Source organism: Falco cherrug, chromosome W (assembly GCF_023634085.1).
Source record: "Falco cherrug isolate bFalChe1 chromosome W, bFalChe1.pri, whole genome shotgun sequence".
Taxonomy (NCBI): Eukaryota; Metazoa; Chordata; class Aves; order Falconiformes; family Falconidae; genus Falco; species Falco cherrug.
In genome coordinates this window covers 3,522,557-3,541,998 of record NC_073719.1, presented here as the reverse complement: position 1 = coordinate 3,541,998, position 19,442 = coordinate 3,522,557, and the positions used below count along the sequence as shown (strand labels likewise).

At 38.3% G+C, this 19,442-nt stretch overlaps 1 protein-coding gene across 4 annotated transcripts in view; it reads right to left on the bottom strand.

Annotated features, from left to right (window-relative positions):
- Positions 1-891: 891 nt before the first annotated feature.
- LOC129734520 (zinc finger SWIM domain-containing protein 6-like) overlaps positions 892-19,442 on the bottom strand; it is a 114,623-nt gene continuing 96,072 nt past the window's right edge. For all 4 annotated transcript variants that reach the window (XM_055698082.1, XM_055698085.1, XM_055698083.1 and 1 more), the window contains 6 exons: positions 17,467-17,727; positions 14,157-14,292; positions 10,051-10,208; positions 9,381-9,544; positions 5,535-5,616; positions 892-3,426 (listed from right to left, as the gene is read on the bottom strand). In XM_055698082.1, the coding sequence (XP_055554057.1) occupies positions 2,564-3,426; positions 5,535-5,616; positions 9,381-9,544; positions 10,051-10,208; positions 14,157-14,292; positions 17,467-17,727 (1,664 nt within the window). In that variant the 3' untranslated portion in view covers positions 892-2,563. The remainder of the gene's footprint in view (positions 3,427-5,534; positions 5,617-9,380; positions 9,545-10,050; positions 10,209-14,156; positions 14,293-17,466; positions 17,728-19,442) is intronic.

The following is a 19,442-nucleotide window of genomic DNA, read 5'->3' as shown; positions in this document are numbered from 1 at the left end:
AGCTCATCAGAACCCCCCTCTGAAGGAAACAAAATCCCAGATATCAAGAAAGCAGATGAGAAGAAAGGTGATCAGCCCCCAGAAGCTGAAAAGCCCAAGATAAAAGTGAAGAAGGGATATGTGTGTGAGTTCAGGGACAAGTTGTCTGGACTGTATTAAAACCTTTTGTGAAAAGGTTGTGATGATTGTTAAAAACATAAGGCATGAAATGCTAAGAAGGAAAAGGAAAAAAAGGAGGGGAATTGTAGGAGAATTATAGAGTAATTAATGCAGGTTAATATTGATAATATACAGCTGTGGGCTGGATTCAGGGGTGGTGGGTTGGCTGATGTGGATAAGGTGCAGCTGTGGCTGGTTCCTGTTAAGTAGTTAAATAGCTCTAAGGGGTATAGGAGAGGAGCACTGGATGAAGAGAGACCTGGGAGAAGGGAGAGTACCCTGAATGTAGGAGGGACAAGGGGAGGCCCTGGGAGAAGGGGGCCTGGATGAGGAGAGGCTGGCTGGAAGAAGAGCCTGGAAGAGAAAGACTCTGGATGCAGCAGAGGCAAGAAGCAAGGTGGATTTGCCTGGAGAGGCTGAAGAAACAGCACTGACTGTAGATGAACTTTTGAAACCTTGTGAGGGATTGGTGGCTGTGCCAGGGCAAGGTGTGGGAACTACTTATTGAAGTTAACCTGGTATGGGATGGTAAAAGCCTTGTTGCAGCTGGCTAGTTTGGATAGTGCTGTGACAATTCCTCAGCATATTTTTGAGGAACAAAACATTTCTTTCTGGGTCTTGGTGGTCATATTGCTTATCACCATAATATGCCGTAGTTGCTGGGCATGTAAGACCTATGAACTATCAATACACAATTCAGCTCCAGTAACAGACACCATAAAGGAGGCAGAATCAACTTTCAAAAAACTAATTTTAATCAAAACAAAGTTGTTGATCATTAACAAGTTTATAAAACAGTGATTTAGTTAAATTGGTATCAGCATATCAAATCTCAATTACTTTCAACTTCATGAGCATGTTTACATGGGTGATGAAATACAACCTTTTTACTTTATTATAATAAATAAAATGGAGAGCATAAAATAGTTTTTCTGAACAAAAACTCCTACAAACATACCTCTAGCATGTTCTCTAATGAAGGGAACAAGAGACACTGGACAACTTTTGCACCAAAACATAAAAACTGCTTTAAAAAGCACACAGAACAATCAGCTAAAGTAAAAACACTATACTGTAACCGAAGTTGGTATTTAATAATATAATGAATGGTTTGGTAGTTAGATCTCCAGTTTGGTTACCTTAAAGCATTAAGGCAAGGAAAGATAGAAGGCTGCCTTTGAGTAAATCTACAGAAAATATTTAAAAAAAACAAACTGAGAAGTAGAACAGTCATATCTACACAACTTTGTCCTGCACAAAGTCAAAATACTTATGCAGAATATATATAATAAATATATTTGTGCACAAAGGTTAGCTTATTATTAGCTTACTGAAAATGTGTAATGTATCATGTTAATAATTTTGCATTTTGTGTGAAAAAGGATATTTCTTTAAGTTTCCTAGGCTAGGAGGCACAAACCTCAATTCTAGCATACTGTATTCTTAATGCTATAGGCTTGTTGCTCTGGCTGTATATTTTTTGTTGTCTCTCTTTATTATAGTGCCTGTTACAAGCATGTGTACACATATGTGTACATGGGTTGTATAAATATATATAAAATTTCCCCCAATAGGTATCAGTCCAACCATGCAATCCAAAAGGTGGCTCTGCATAGATGCCCAGCATATAGTTCACTACCTGAGCCAACCCTGAAGTAAGGAGCACTACAGTCCTTCAAATAGGTTTTCTTTTTTGTTTAAAACCAAGCTACTGCAGCTTCAAGTATTTTACATTACATAGATTTTTTTTAAAATATAAATTAAAGTTATATTTTTTCAATATTCAGACATATACTATAATATATATACAGTATGATAAATGCTCTCATTCTTTTTAAATTTTTTTCTGAGAAATCCCTGAGAATGTATGTTGACAGTCGCTAAGTTTCCACATGCACAAGCATTGTGTGCCATGCTTCTGGATGAACAGCACTGCAAAGCCACATGGTCAGCCTTTTAACTATTAGTATTTCATTTGTTGGTTTGTTTAAATATGCTGAAATGTAAGGATGAATTACAAAGTAGTAAAGCTGAATCCATTTGAGGTACTTATCACAGGATGGAGGTGTTTTTGTTTGGTTTTTAAAGCCATTGCAATATGTGTTTGTTTTTGAGGCTGTGAACATATACAGAAAGGACAGGAGAGCAATGTGGGCTTTTGCCACTTGACAACATATACTCAGTGTAAACCAAACCTTTTTTTAACCTCTCTCACACTCAAAACAGAAAAAAGGAAAAAAAAATGTAAATACACAAACTTTCACAACATGACAGTTTAGTTTGCAAACTCAATATAACTATACACATATAATACCGGTGTGGCTGTTTCTTTAAGTTCAAAAGGATACAAAGGCAGGCTCAAGTAAAAACAAACCACCTTCCCCCCCCCCCCCCCCCATTTTCATCAACCAAATCGCTCACGAACCAACATCATCAGTTTCTTTTTGCCTTTGTAGATTTGTTTTAGGTTGTCAATAAACTGTGTAAACTGGATGTGTCCATCATGAGCCATTAAGAAGGTCTCTCGGGCCTTGCTGAGGAACTCTATAAACTCACTATAGTGTCGTGGGCTGATGTGAGTGAGACGTGAATGAGTTGTATTAATGTAGGCTCCAATTGTGGCATCCAAGAGTTGTCTTAAAGGGGCTTTCTCCAGTGACATGAGCTTACTAGAGTTCCTCTTTCCATGAAGTCCCACTATGCCAGGAGTGGTCAAAGTACACCTACGCAAAATATCTGACAGTACTGTTGCACATTTGACACTCTTGACCACCAGAGGTATTATAGCTGCTAGCTCATTTTTCCCAAGGGAGTGGCTGAGTGCACATGCCCACAGAACATCATTAATGGCAGGGTGCGTGTCCTGATTGTAACTCAGGTTGAGATGTGTCATGGCCAAAGTGGCCAGCTTGTAGGCCCGCATGGGGTACCCACGGTGTTCCATGTATCGTGCTATAGTAAAAAGCTGTGAGTAGTTCATGCCGGTTGTAGCAGCATCTAGAACAATTTGGTAAGCAGTCTCAAAAGCTATGTGATCCTTTTCACATAAGGTCAGTGCAGAGAGGGCACAGTTTTGAGGATCCTTCATGGCGCACTGTAGAGCAAGCGTCCTAGCACTGCTGGCCAGCTTCTCCTGCTGATGGCAGTCCAGATGCAGACGGACAATGGTACTGTTGGACATCACTGTTGTAGCAACAATACTAGTGGCTTCTGTTGGAGTGAAAAGTGTAAACCAGTTTTGCATGATACTATCCAGTGCATAAACACCTGGAGAGAGAAAGAAAGGATTAGCCACAACTGATAACACCTAGCAGATACAGATGTTCAGCAAAAGATTACATTTTCCAAGTCTAAGACGTTGCCAGTACATCCAGGGAGACGTGCTTCAGCAAGAAGGGCTAAATCAGATAACACAGCTGAAAAAGGACATTAAAACAAAGGCTACTGTGCAAACTCTGTAGCAATCACCAAAATGCAGATAATAACAGAAAAGCCTGCAAGATAAGCTTTAATCTCCTAGTGTGACAACTGAGCTGTTTTACTTGTTATCTAAGACAATTTGGATAACAAGTTCTGGCTCATTTGGTCTCATCCCATCACTTAAAAGCAGCCCTCACACTGAACACTGAAAAGGCAATTTTAATGTCTTTTCTCAATGTGCATTTCAAGGTACAGCGCATGCATAAAAGAATATGAAAGCATGGTAAATGTCTCATTTAATAGAACACCATGGCATTTAATACTAAGCACACCTTAAAAAAAAAAAAAAAAATCCTAACCCCCTCCAAATAGGCTTTTCAGATACATCTTGTATCAAATACATATGCAACTGAACATCAAGATCCTTATTAGGGAAATACTCTGAGCAGTATGCACTACTGGATATTATCTAAAATATCTGTTTTCCTTAGTATCACTTTATTCCTGGGGAGGGGGGGAAAGGAGAAACAGTGACTAATGAGTTCCATAAATTGGATCTTATAGCCAACTAGAGTGTCTTATTATTGCTAGAGGCAGCTTACACACATCTGTGAGCCCACCTAAACCACACCCAGAGGTCCTGTTCTCTGTAGGGCTCTGCCATCTCCTGTGCACCCCTTCACTTGTGCAAAAATTCAGCATCACCAGAAAATATCAGATCTTCATTTAAATAAACAGATTTCTTGTTTTATCAACTTGATTAAGTCTCAAGAGTACTTTGTGTGACATTAAAGTTTCTTTATGGGCCTATTCTATTAGAATATGTAAACTAATTTAAAGCAGTATTAAACCCAGCATTTTATTTGCCAATATGTAACTACACAAAATAATACTTGGGCACTAATATTTGCAAGACAGCCTTAGTAATAATTACCTTAGCAAAGATATAAAAGCAATAAAACAAGAGCATTGCATGAAAATTTGCAGACACAAACCATTTTCTGCCTGAGGACATACAAAGGCAAGTTGTACTTTCCCATGCTACTGACAACATTAATTTACCAGTTAAGCATAAAGCAAAGAATAAACTAATCCAGAGAATAAGCAGCAGCAATCCTGTGAAGTTCTGAAACTCAAGAAGCATCTATGTGATACAATCCAACTCAGATATATGAAAAATAATACAGTAACAGAATAATACAGTAAATACAGTAGAGAAGCATACTTTCCAAAAATACTTTAGTGACAATTAAAGTTGCTTCCTTATAGTACTTATATTGTCCTCACTACCACAGCTGCTGATCTTTTGGTTTTTTTTACAGCTACACAGTTTTTAATACCCTCATCTTCACTTTCAGATTCTGTATACTCATCTTGCAGATGGTAAACTGGAATACAAAAGCTAAAGGACACCTCATCAAGACACAAGAAATTTATGGCAAAGCTCAGAAATGAACATAATGTCCTGCTGAGTGCGCTATTTATTCTCCCACTACTATCCTCTAAGTATGAGGCTAGTTCTGCTCCCACCTTATTTTCACCTTACATGGTTAAAGATGGGTGCATTACTGTTTGGTTTGCTTTCCAGTGCAGATGAGAGGCCTGCATGGTGTCATAGCCACATAACAAAGATGCATTACACTCTAAGTTCGGATTTATCCAGGGACTTAATCTGGGGTATTTCCCATGAGGTTATGCATGTCCCTACCTTGCAGGGGAAAGAAGTCACACTGCATTACTCAACTACTGTCTCACTTGGCCTGTGCCTATTCTATCACATGCTCAAAAAATCCACTCATCATTGCCATAATTAATGTCTTGTAACCAAAGGAATTTTATAGATGAACAGAAAGTGGGAGACATTTGCAGAGCCTGGGTGTTGACAAACAAGATCAAGCCCTCTAAGATTAGCTGACAAAAAGGCAAGATCCCTTGAGAAGCATCTCAGAACATACCTATTTCTGTTGCACATGTTACCAACCACCTCACCATTTCCCGCCGTCGCCAATTCAGTGTTGACAGCGTCATCCGCATCACCTATTAAAACAACACAAACAAAATACAAATTAATCCTATTGCAAAACCAAGACAATATACCAGCAATTAGGGATTTAAGTTACTCAAATACATTGAGGTTCAAAATGGCAGCCTCTTGCCCTTTCCACTCTCTTTTTAGCTGATATGTCAAAAGGCTTGACAAATACTGCTCAGCTATCTTAGAAGAGCATACAGAGAGTAATTCTAGCTGCAGGTCCTTCAAGGCTAGAGGAGAAATTGTTTTATTTGGGGAGAAGAACCCCCCCCCCCAAAAAAAAAACCCCACAAAAAAGCCCCCCCCCCCCCCCCCAAGCACAACCAATTACCAATTATTCAAATGAAACTGTATTGTGTCTCCTCCCTCTATGTATGTTAGTCTTTAAAGTAGAAACATGTCAACTCTTGTTGGGCAAACTAACCCATCTAATTTTTCTCCCATCTGCATTTTTTTTCATTGACTTCAACAATACAGACAGGAGTTAGTGTGTACTGTGATTTGACAGACTGCTTATGCTGCAAAGACAAATATACACACATACTTCCAGATATATCCAGATATTTTTATTAAGTCATAGTGATGATTTCTGTCTTTGAACAAGGAGACTCTGCAAAGAAGTTCCATTGTAAAACCATCAGAATCACAGAAAAAGGACTATAAGCTCTGATTGCAGTGCCCATATTTTACATCAGTTGCAGTTATTGCCTATGTTGTTTCTCAAAATGTGGGCAAATATGTTTATGCAGTAAAACAAACACTGCATGGAAATTGCATGGAAAGATTGTTTCATCTAACTGGACAGACCCTACAGACATCAGACATCTAGATGAAGAAAGCAAGTAGTTTTCCCCTTACAATATCACTGATCATACTATGGTATTACTACTTGTAGCAATTAAGCAAAGAGCATAATAGGTCAATCAGAGCTTTCAGCGATGATCTTTACATATTAACTCATAAAATGCACTCACAAAACAGCTTGGAGTCAGCAGCATTTGTAAGAGGGTTCTCAACCCATATTTCCCCCCCCCCCCCATCCTAAGGTGACTTCAAAATGGCACGTAGCCCTCTGTTATATTTGTTATTCTTGCCACCTCCTTTAAGTCCTAAGCTGTAGATAGGATAATTAAGAAGATGGAAAGACTGCCGAGGAGCACAAATGCACAGATGATTTTTAAGAAGTCTGGTTATAAACAACCATCAGTGATTCCATGCTAGCCTCCAAACATTTCACACCTTGGAAGCTTGGTGACTGGTTGTACATCACTCAAAGTTACAGCATAAGGCCAGCTTGGTTGGCCTCAGACGTCATGGTATCATTTCGACTAAACAGTAATTTAAGTGCTAGATTGGAGAACAGCATTTTGAGAGAAACTAATTTGATATGTGAGGAGCAACCCAACACATTTTAAAGTATGAAAATATAGCTAACAAATTATGGAACCAGCCTTTGCTTGAAGTCTTTTTGGAAGACAAACAGGCATCCCCAAGTCAAAATGCTTTGGAGTACAAATATCTGTCATATTCTCTCCATCAAAGAGAAAGAGTCTAGGTGACTTCCTGTATCAAAATGCACACACAAATTGAAGGCTAACACTCTTCCAATATCCAAGATTAATTTTCATCTTTCCCCAAGTAGAGTGAATCCAAGAGAAAATACAGGGTTATGGACTGAATTCTGCTACTGGTGAGGGAGGGAAGGAGGTTAAAAAAAAAAAAAAAAAAAAAAAAAAAAAAGAGGCATGAATGACTACTTCTCTGATGACTTCCCTCGCTGTGATGGTCTATAAAAGGATCATTGGTCACAAGAGCCTTCAGCATGCGTAGTGGACATAATAGCAGCTCCAGTGTAGACAGTCCTAACTTGAAAGCAAAACCCCAATGCTATATCTAGTTTCTTGACCTGGAAATGTTTCTTGACTTGAACTATTCTGGAATTAGGTTCCTTTCATTTGATTGAAGTGACAAGCTGAGAGCACTAAGAGAGGAGCCCTTTACTGATGATAAAAAATTCCCAAGGATTTCAAATAAAGCATATACTGATATCTTGACCAAAGAGGAGCTGAAATTAATTTATACTGTAGCCCATGTAGCCAAAGAACTATTTCACTTCTGCTCAATACATTCTTGAGCCACCTCTTCCTAAAAGGGAGTTCCAGATATGTCTAAGTTCTATCCAAGATCTGTGCTATCAATTGAAGAGAGCTTCTCAACAGGTTAGTAAGTCTGAAAATGAAAAAAAGCGCCCCTGGGAATTACATAGCTTATCTGAAAGCCAAGCTCTCTTCCACAGAGAATAACCTTGACTTTGTCTTGATGAATTTTTTTTAAATAAGAATTTCTTATTCTAGAAGAACAGAAGATCTTACTACCCATAAGAGATGCAAGAAATGGCCAACCAACCATTAGTTCCCGCACCAATGTGAAACCTCTTTGTCATGAACATTGGAAGAAGGTTTATTTACAGGCTTTCAGAGAAAGGACACAACTTGTCAAATAAGTATCAAGTGATTACTTGCACTAACTTGCTCAGCAGTTCTGCCAGCAGTACCTGTCTGCACGTGTGTGGTAATACTTGCATTGATGTAGCATAGAATAGAAGCCCTTCCTGTACCTGCAGATCTTACAGTCTCTGTGCCAGTAAGGTTCTGAAGGACAGAACACACCTGAGATGCTCCATGCCCATTTGGCCACAGCTAGTTTAAATGTCTTCCCTCTGCTGAGTCACATAACACATGCTGCCATTGGAAATAGGGAGAAAGAACACAGGAGTCCATATGTTACTCCCAAATCTAGAACAATATTAAAGGCTTTTCTATCAACAGAAATCCCAGTGACAGAGTTGTGAAATTGTTGGTATCATCTCCTCAGCCTAACCAGTCCAACTTGTCATTGTTATAGCTGAGAAACAGAACAGTATACCTGCAAGGACATTGCTGTTCAGTTTGCCAGGTGAGGGGAGAAACAGAGTTTTATAGGGCACATCATAAGCAGTCAATTACTAGATTGCAAATATAGACAATGTAATTGCCATTAGGTTGGTGGGCAGGAGAGGGGAAAGCATCTGTAGGCCACTGAAGACAGTGCTGACACTGTAAGGCTTTTACAGGAAAAAAAACCCTAAAACTTAGCTGTCTCCTTTTAGCTTGTAAAGTCTCTCCTAAGAGCCTGAAAACTGATCTGAGGTTCTTGCACATGTCAAGCTGAGTCTGATGCAAATGAACATCCCACAGCTTGTGGAGTGCAGGATTTGATGAAGGAAGCAAGGGCTGCTGTTAGCACAGTCTGCCTTAGAAACAGGTCATTATGGTTAACCTTGGCTTTCTCTAGTAATTCAACAAGCACCTACCAAATCTCATTTGAAGCAAAGGAAGGGAAGGATGGGAGGAATGATAAGAAACCCCTCAAGGCCATGCAAAAGATCTGCAAAAGTGCATTTCTGGCAAGCAGAATAATTTTGCTCTCTAGCCATCCCTACATATACTCCTGAACCCATTGCATTGGTCCTCTCTCACCCCTGAACAGAGGAGTGCCCTGCAGCCAGCTGCTCCCAGCTCTCTCTTCCACTTGAATGGCACAAAGGGGCTACACAGATCCTTGCTCTGTGTTTACCAGTCAACTGTGCTTTACATCAGAAAAGAGAATCTAAAAATTCTAGACAGAGCCCCAAAGAGGGTATGGTCCTCAGTGACTTAAAGAGCTGTACCCACCAACACAGGGTCAAATTCCTGTCTTCTACTGTAGTAATAATGAACAAGGGAAATACCTGAAGGCCCAACTCCAGAGAAACTTTCAGAAGAGTGATGTCTGGTAAGCTGTCCATGAGTGTTGCTATTTTAAATGCATCTTGGGCAAGTTTGAAGATGTGTGATGAGGAGTGGATATTTTTCTGGATGGATTCTAACACTGTTTCCAGTCTCCGAACATCACCTGCAAGATGCAAACAGAATCACCAAAACAGAACAAGCTCCCAAAACATCCAGAGATGCATTATAATTGAGTGTGCCATTGCTATGCAATAGTATGATGTTTCAGTTATACACATTTTGGTTTTTTATAAAACTTCCATAATTAAATCACATGAATTAAAGATACAAGACAGCTCAAACTCGTCTAGTGCCTGATGGTGTTAGTGTAGTACATGGCCAAAAGTCATCCTGATTTGTGAATTTTAGAAGTGATTTGTCCACTCCTGGGTTTCAAAGCCTATATCATGTGTCAGAAGAACAAAAAGCTGCCTCATCAGCCTCAAACCAAGCCCATCTGGCTACCATCTAGTTAGCTTAACCACTTTAAGTCAGTTCAGTTTGTTGTTCCTATTTCAAGCTTCTGTCAGACTGCAATTTGGATTCCTAAACACAAGTTTTATAATCTATTTATTCCATCCAATATTAAAAGCATACATGTAGTTGAGTACGTAACTGACAGTGATGTACCTTTGGCTGCTGTTAGCATGGTCGATGCCAGCTCACACTGCTGGGATTCAATGTGACTTAGGGTGAACCAGCGGGGATACCGGTTTGGAACAACTGATGCAATATGGTGCGGGCGGGGCATGTCTCCTGAAGGAGCTGTAGATTCCAATACTAGCAACCTGAAATAAGGAAGAAATCCTCTTTCATTAAATAATTATTATATTAGGTTACTCATAAGCAAAACTAAAGCTGCAAGAACACTTGACCTTGTTTATGAAATGTGCAGTTTTGGGTATAAAGATCTTGGAAAATCACTTCTCTTCTTGGGGAAACTTAAAAGTCCATTTTCCAAACTTGTCTACATCAGTGGGCATCTGCAGGAATTCACAGGACATTTAAGCCATCCATTAGCCATGGCAGCAGAGACTTTCTGCATCATCCATAGAGCTGAAGCTTTTTTCCCCTGCCTTGTTTCAGTCTTTGAACCACAGCCCTCAGTAAGGAAAGTGGAGTAGCTCTCCATCATAGTGAGAACATGTAAATATTTTCCAATATTTGGAATATACTTTCTTTACTTGAAAATGCTCAAAGTAAGGGAGAGGGATATTCAACAAGTAATTTGGATTTTGACCTTGCAATAAATTCAGACATACCAAAAAGGACATTTTACTGTTCAAATATGAACTACTTTTTAAAGTCCTTAAACTCTAGCCTACCAACATTTGATAATGTGCATGCTAATATGAAAAAAAAGACTTTGCTTTTGATTTGTATCAAGAGTCAAATCTCTTCCCTAGTACCACTGAAACACCTCTTTATATAGCTTTATATACATAAAAAGAAAATACATATAAACTCTTCAGCTGATTTTTTCCAAGCACAGAGAGAGGGAGAAGAAAAAAAGATGCATTATTAAATAGTTTCAACAAACAGGAAAAATTCCGACTACATAATGCAAAAAGGATTATTAGGTTATGAATAACAGTAAATAGACAAAGAGCATGAAAGAGGCTGTTTTGGGAAAATCTTTTGTCACTTTGAATTTCATTGCCAGCTTTTATGTTCCTTTGCTGTGAAAAGAAATGCTGTTGTGAATTGGTGGCTTTTGTGCAATTCTGGCAAGATTAGGGAACATCATAACAAGCACAAGCAGATATAGCATTCTTCACTTTTTTTCCTTTTCAAACATCAATTATAGGTTTTAGCAAAGCTACTTTGTGATTAAGCATCACTATTAAAGTCTGACTCCCAGAGCCTGGGTTGAAATTCAGGCTTAACAAGGGATCAGCCAAACTAAGCCATCCAAGTTCAGATTCCAAGTGAGCAGTCAACTAGGTCACCACTGATCCACATTCTCCAAGGCTCTACTCCATATGTTTCAGTGCTGCAAGCAGAGAACTGTAGGCAGAAGTGACCATCAAGGATAGCACACCCTGTCCTTGCAGACCTGAGGTGTATGCATGAAAGGCTTTATAGTCTCATCTTCCATTAATTTCACACTGAGTGTTCCACACACTGAAAGAGGATTAAAAAAAAATGAAACAGCAACAGATGATTTTGCATACAGAGAGGTAAAATACTCCAGAGTTGCCATCATGTGTCAATGACCTGTGTAGACTTGTGTGTAGACTAACACTAAACACTTATGTCTGGAGAGCAACTATCTGTAGTCTTAGGAAATTAACTTTGATAAATGTTCAAGTGAAGAAAGAAATATGCTCCACTTCTAAAAGCATGAGCAACTGCAGATTTCTGTGTAGAAATATTTTACCCATACCATGGAGGAAGGGATGCTCAAATTTCCCTCTTCTGATCCATTTCACCTCACAAACTTGAGACAGACATCCAATCTTCATGTTTGCTTTCTTCTTCCCCCCCCCTCAAAGCAACATTTAGTTTTAGTTAGTTTTTCCTTTGGTTTGCATTAGGAGTGCTTTGTACACTGAACTATCACTTTGGTGTGAATGGAAAGAGTAACCAAATTCTTTATGAGAATTTTTGAGAAGTGCCGAGGAATGCAGATAGACACGGAATAGAAAGTGTCTGCATCTGCCATCACCACAGTTCAAGATAGTGGTCCATATTTCTTAAGAGTGCCAAATATATATAAAAATATAAAAAATATAAAAAATACAAAAAAGCTGAACTCTCATCTGCCTTATAAAGTGATGCCAAGAGAGCTATGGAGAACAGCCCTGATTATGCTGATGTCTCTTGTGATTTTACCATATGGAAACAAACAGACAACTCTTTCTTATACTGGTCTGTTTGAGAAGTAACTACTTTGGCTGAGATGGCAGCTTCATGACAAAAGGTGGCTGGAGCTCCCCATGATTAACTAGAGATTTCATCATTTAGGTCTTTCAGTGCCTTGCTTGTTTTTCTGGTTGAGAAAGGAAACTTCCAGAAAAGAAGTTTTCAGTTACAATTTGTTTCTGGGGAAAGCATAAATCGTTCTTCAAGAGGAATGGCATGCTGCCATCACATTCACTGAAGCATTCAGTGCACTGTGTAAAGCTGCTGATAGATGTCTATTCCAGACTTTCAATATGGTTTCAGTAGTTTAGTTTAAGGAGGAAAACTCCCCACAGTCTCTGAGAAATACTTTAAGGTAGTGACTGGAATTAAATATAGGGACATAAGTCTACTTTATAAATTTTCAAAACATCCACCACAAAACAAAAAAACCCCACCACCCACAACCATACAACACACATTTTGTACTATCTTGCTGATCTGGTATGACCAGGGTTATTGATGCACTTAATTTGCAATGAAAAAGAGGTGTATCTAGATGGCCCGGACAGCTTCTGATCATATGTTTGAATGTTCTTGACAGTTCATCAGTAATGCACTTTTGTCTTCTCAATCTATTTCCTAAAATTCTAATCATAAGCAGCATGTATGCAAGGTCACTCTTCATATTTCTTAGACTCTTTCTCTAACATCCACTATTAGACACTCTTGGAGGCCCCCCCCCCCCCCCCCAACAGGCTAAGCAGACCTTTGGCCTCACCTGATAGTAGCTATGTTTTATTCTTATGCATGCCCTCCCATTCAGTTCTTTGAACACAAAATTATTTTCTCCCTATTTAGCTTTCTGGAGAAACTAACTCTAGAATACATACCTCCAAACCACTAGGACACAACCTGTCTGATGAAGCTAAATGCTACTTATGTGCATAGTGTGTCCTTCAATCACTGCAATCATTCTTGATAAAAATGACCACAAAAACTCAATGCTTTTTTTTTTTTTTTTAAAGTCTAGGACTTTATTGCTCTTTGTATTCAGTTGCGGCTATTCTTTATCAACCATCATTTACTATAAATTCTTGACAGTGACCAGACAATCCGGATGGGACCAGTTTCTTCCCTGCACCATATGTGGACTACATAGATTTATCACTGATCATTTAGGTCCTTGGAACTTTCATCAGAAGGCCCTTCTTAGCCACCATTAACAATCTGGCCTGATCTGAGATAAAGCCAACACACACTGAGCACTCCCTGAGAAACATCTTTTTCCCTGCAATTTAGACAATTTGTTGTCATATGACATACTACTCCATTTAAATCCCAACATTTACCCAGAAGCGTGTAAGACTGCTTAGTTATGAAGCACAAGAAAAAAGTACTGGCTCAGACCAAACCATATGGTTTCAAATCTATCATTGAAATTAATTTATAAAGGCAGCTGGTGGAACATATAGTTCTATCATCTGCTAAGCAGCACATGATCCTGAGACCGCTGGTGAGATGCCTCTTTTCTCATTTCCTCACCACTACCATCACACACACACACACAACCACATCAGTAAGAGAACACATGTGCTAAAGCTGTTGTTTAACACAAAACCACATGCCCCAAGAGTGGAATTCTAAAAGGATTTGTAACATAGAACACTGTTTTTACAGTTGCAGATAAACATTAATTGTACATTTATAAATGATTCTACTGTAGTTACTACAGACATCAATTGCTTTTACAGATGACAGAACCAAAGTAATTTCTCCTTAAAGGGAACAATACTTCTTTTAGAAAAAAAGACTAGGTCTTGATTACAAAGCTTTATCCCTTTTTCCAAACAGCTACTTGTGCTCTTTCTAGATGACTTGTGAATACATACCGCATGGCTCTCAGTGCAGTTTTGTATGCCAATTCAGCATCATGAGGTAGGAGAGAGGTGAAAAGATACTTGGCAAATGTGTGCATTGGAACACTCTCTCGATGGATGAGTTCGCCTAAACCACTATATGGTCCAGCTGTGGGAAAGAGAATGTTGTTTTTTACAGACTGTTAAAACCCAACTTTTGGGCCTTAAAAAACATTCATTATACCTTGAGTTAGAATTGGTATTCAGAGACAGTTTGCTATACAAAAGGTAAAGTTACATTGATAGTTTTGGGAAATATATTACAAGTATATTAAATGCTATTTATTCTTTGAGCCAACAAGACAGACTGCAAATTGTAGAGTACTAAGCACACTACCAGTGCACATACAAATGACAGAATGGTTCCAGGGCTCCATGGGGCTCATTCAACAAGTTTATGGTATGCAAAAGTAGAGGATAATAATCCTACCTTTGCCTCTGCATAGTTATATTGTGCACATGAATCCCTATACACCCTCTGTTGGTGCATAATTGCTTTATCACAAATCCACCAGAAAAAAAAATTAGTAGTTACAGTAGAAAAACATGCATCTTCAATTAAAGTACATGACAAATCACAACAGCAGCACCTGATCCCTATTAATGTCTCACCTGACATTAGGCATTTAAATAACCCTTTGGTCTGGACTTGGTCTCCAGATGACTAGGTCAGATCTTGCACCAAGGCTGCTTTTTTGTTAGTCCATTATAGCTACACAATCTTAAAAACTGTATTTATTGTGGGGAAACTATTCCTGTTGTTGGGGCAATGGATTTTGCTCACACTCAGTGCAGTACTTTGACTTTGATGATTTAAAAAAAATAAATGAAACTATTTGCTTGCCAAGTTCTGAATGTTCATGGTGCATATGAATCCCATTTTTACATTTTTTCCTATAACCTTAAGACTGTTATTCCTATTAATAGGAAAACTGTGTCAAGCAGTTTTTTACTTCAGCAGCTAGAGGTCCAGGCATTAAATATTGCAAGATACAGAATAAGAATCTTACATTAAGTATAATTGGATAATTATTGCACAAATAGCAGCCACCAGTCCTAGAAGTTACTACTTCCTCTTCTACTAGAAATTCCATCCTACCATACTTGGATGGATGAATGACTGTGTGAGCACACTTCTTCACTGCAGTCACACATGTCATAGCTTCCAGCAGTGGTTCAAACTAACATGGCTGACCCTACACTGAAGTAGATGAGGAATACTCACAAAATGTATTCAACCACTTCTGCTGCAGAAGATGATGAACTCCATGAGAGAGACATGGTAACAACTTGGACCAGCACAGCTGTTTCAGCAATGTTTTTCTGACTGGTGCCTTAGCACAAAATGCAAAGATAATAATCACTAGGCATGAAAAAAATTCTGAGCTCCATAGGTGGGCATTTTTGAAGACTGGGGCTGATCACAAAGGAAACATCAATGAAGATTAATTAGGTGACAGCATGTCTCTCAATCATTTAAAATGAAGTTGAAAGCTATTCAAAACTAGACAGCATTGCTTCAATGAAAGAAGCCATTTTGTGTATGTTTGCCAGTTGGTGGTCCAGCCAGAAACTCAGTTAGGACATGAAGAATACATGACAAAGCGTTTATATGAAAATATATTCTGCTATTAACTTAGCAGTCAAACAGAAAAATTAGAACGGTTCTTAAAACACAGTCTTATGTTCTGCTTTCCCACACATTCAATTGGTAGCTACATACAGCATGCATTAATAGCATAGAAATCATCTTCATATTGGATTAAGCTTTCTTTATTATAACTACAGGACTTTTAACTATAAAACCAGAATTGATATGATTAGGATCTTAAATCACTGCACAGTTTTTCCTCTATGTGAGCTGGCAGTTTCTGCCTAACCTGGAGTAAACTGAAGCTATTGCAGAAAAGCCAGATTTCTCAGCACACAGTAATGAAAGACCATCGTAGCACGCTGCTCACCACAGCAATTTTGTAGGTAGTTATTTTAGCAGACTTCCTGCTATGATCACTTGTTTACTACTCTAAAAAACCAAAAATATCAGTGATCAAAGTAGCAAACTAGAAGTATCAGAGAATACTTGAGAGAAATCCTGTCTTTTCCTCATAAAGCATCTTTACCAGTAAATAGATGAAGCAAACTGATTTTATAATCCATAGAACCCCTCTATGGTGGTTAATAGCTGGATCCAACAAGCAGCTGTTCTTGTCCAAAGGCCATAAAGCAGCAGTTACAGCCACACCATAATGGAAACTCTCCCTATGGTGCAGCTTCTCTGCAGTTTCAAATCAGTAGGTACCAAAGTGCTTAAGGACCTGGGCAATAGTGAATCAAAGCTGAGAACCCTAAACAACATACTGCATCTGTTCAATTAAAGAAGTAGTTTTAAAAGACAAATGTCTTACGGAAAGAAAGCAAAACCTGACTGCTGTGTAACAGTCTTCACAACTTACCTAGAGCAGTATCTCACTCCCCACTATCCCTTGAGCAAGCACTCAAAACTTGGATCATGCCTTTAGCTAATTGGTTCCTTTAAAGATTTTTCTTCCATTAAAAACTCCCAAAACTAGAAAGACAACCTTTGAACCCACAAGACTACTTTCTGAACAAGAGGCCTAAGTGCTATGTGTTGAGCCTTTTTAAAAGCTAAGGCAAAACCATGCACTTTTTTGTACACATTTTATTGCAATACACCAGCTAATTCCCAAACACAAGTTATTTGTCTTAATCAAAATTTAGTCACAAAGCCAGGCCTTAAGCCCCAGTATTTGACCATATATTTCAATTTTCATGTATGATACAAATTTCAGAGGCAAGTAATTTTCCTAATTGCTACAGAGAAAAGTGTTATATTTCTGCCCCAGCAATTCTAAGTGAATTTTCTGAGCTTTTCCTTGGGAACAGTGGTAAAAATCTTCATACATTTACAAAGCTGCCAGATTTAGAAATTTGCTACCCGAGAACTGTTGATGATAACTGATGTCTGTATTATTTAATTGTGAGCCTGGGTTGTATAATTAGGATACCGAGATTATGCCAAGCAACAAATCTAAAGAAAAAAATGCAATAAAAATTAAAATGAAAAGCTTATAGGTCAGTAGATGTCTTATCTCTATAGTCATGTGATATCTGATGTATGTTTAATTTTCATAAGAGACTGGAAATAAAATTTTGCTGGAGTTCTGCATTAAAATACATCTTAAGTATGTAAGGCAGTTTCCACTGGAATACTAATTCAGTGCACTTATATAAGTGAAGACAGTTAATATCTACATTGAGCTACCTTCTAATAGGAAGACTGCTTGTTTTCGAAAAATCTTCACCAGAGTATCATCCAATTCAATTTCCTGTAGCTTAGAAATGAGCTGCTCCTCATTTCGACAAACCTTCTCTTGTGCATACAAGCCATCTGGCATTATTCGTTGCTGTCCCAGCCCTATCAATGCTACTTCCACAGCCAGCATTAAATAAGATTCCCCTTCTTCTAAGAACTTGTGTGCTGGCAGGTGCTGGTACTCCAGAGATTTGCATTGCCCCATGTTCTCTGTAAAGGGTGACACAAAGAACAATACATCAGGAAATCATTCTAATCCATAATCTGCCTATAATGCCACATTTACAAATGCTTCCTCTATCAGTATTCATTTTTTAAAAAATATTTAAATTACTAGCACAATCTCAAGATCCAATCTAAACTACCTGATCCAATTCCACATGGCAGAAATACACAGGACAATTAGGCTTTAAAAAACCCACTCAAGTAAAAATAAAAGTTTTCATTTTAAACTGCATGATCTGGAGAAAGGCAGTTTCTCCAGCTTTGTGTTAATAAGGCCAAAACTGGAAGATCTATTTCAATTTTTTCCCCACCCATTTCCATATCTCCTTAAAGCTTTGATGTTGTATAAGTGGAAAGGGAAGGTGCTTATACACCTGCATAGATTTTAGCTATTAGGATTGTGCAAATACAGTAGGCCTGGGAACTCTACAACTTTAAAGCATCCTGTTTGCTAGAGCTCTTTTCATGCTTTTTTATTTGTTACACTTGTATTTATGATAAACATATATAATGTTTCTGGCTTTTATTAACATTAGAAATGTTACTTTTAGTAAAGATTATTGTAAATTCCACACAGACCAAGCCATAAATTGCTTTAAAGAATACTATTGATTCATTTGGCACTTCACAGATACACCATATGACAAAATGCTATTTCAACCTCTAGCAGTTTACAGTCTAGTTTGGGAACAAAATGTTGTAATGTACAGATGTAAGGAGATGGACAGCTGCAGCAAATGAGAAGGCAGAATGCATTTGGTAGACTGCATATGCTTGTGTAGGGGGAATTTACTTTTCAACACACACTACTGTTATTTCATGGGGTTGTTTTGTTTTTTTCTAATTGCAAAGAATCTGATTTCTTTTAATTAAAGTTCTTCCAGAATTGGTGGATATGAGATTAGAAGTTTATTGAAGAAAATCTAATTGAATAAAATGTGTTTTGAGGCAAAGCCCCAAGAAGATTTGGGATGTGCATATAAAAGAGCCATAGGTAGAGGGATGAATCAAGTTTCTGACCACACAGAATGTGATAAGAAACTACCACAGAGGTGGAAAGAGATTGAGAATAAGGAATAAATCAGTTAAGCTCCTGGGAAGAAAATACTGAAGTTAAAATGGGCATACACATCCTATCCTAAAACACGTATCAATACTGCAACACTATTTTCCAATTCATAACCTTTATAGATCCTGTATATTATAAATTTTAAGTGTTTTGTCATCAATTTGAAGTATTATGTACACTTGTAGCTAAGAAGTCAAATAATATCCTGGACTGCATAGGAGGAGCGTTGCCAGAATGAAGGAGGTGATCCTTCCCCTCTGCTCAGCACTGGTGAGCCCACACCTGGAGTGCCATGTCTAGTACTGGGCTCCTCATAGACATACTGGAACAGATCCAGTGAGGAGCCACAAAGATGATTAAAGGACTGGAGCATATCCCATATAAGAAACTGAGACAACTGGGATTGTTTAGCCTGGAAAAGAAAAGGCTTGGGAGGATCTTACCAAAATGTATAAATATCTGATTGGAGAATGTAAAAAAGAGAGAGCCAGACTCTTCTCAGTTGTATCCTGTGATACAGGACAAGAGGCAATGGGCACAAACTGAAATACAGGAAATTCCATCTGAGCATAAGAAAACACTTTTTTTACTGTGAGGATGATCAAAAACTGCAAGAGGCTGCTCAGAGAGG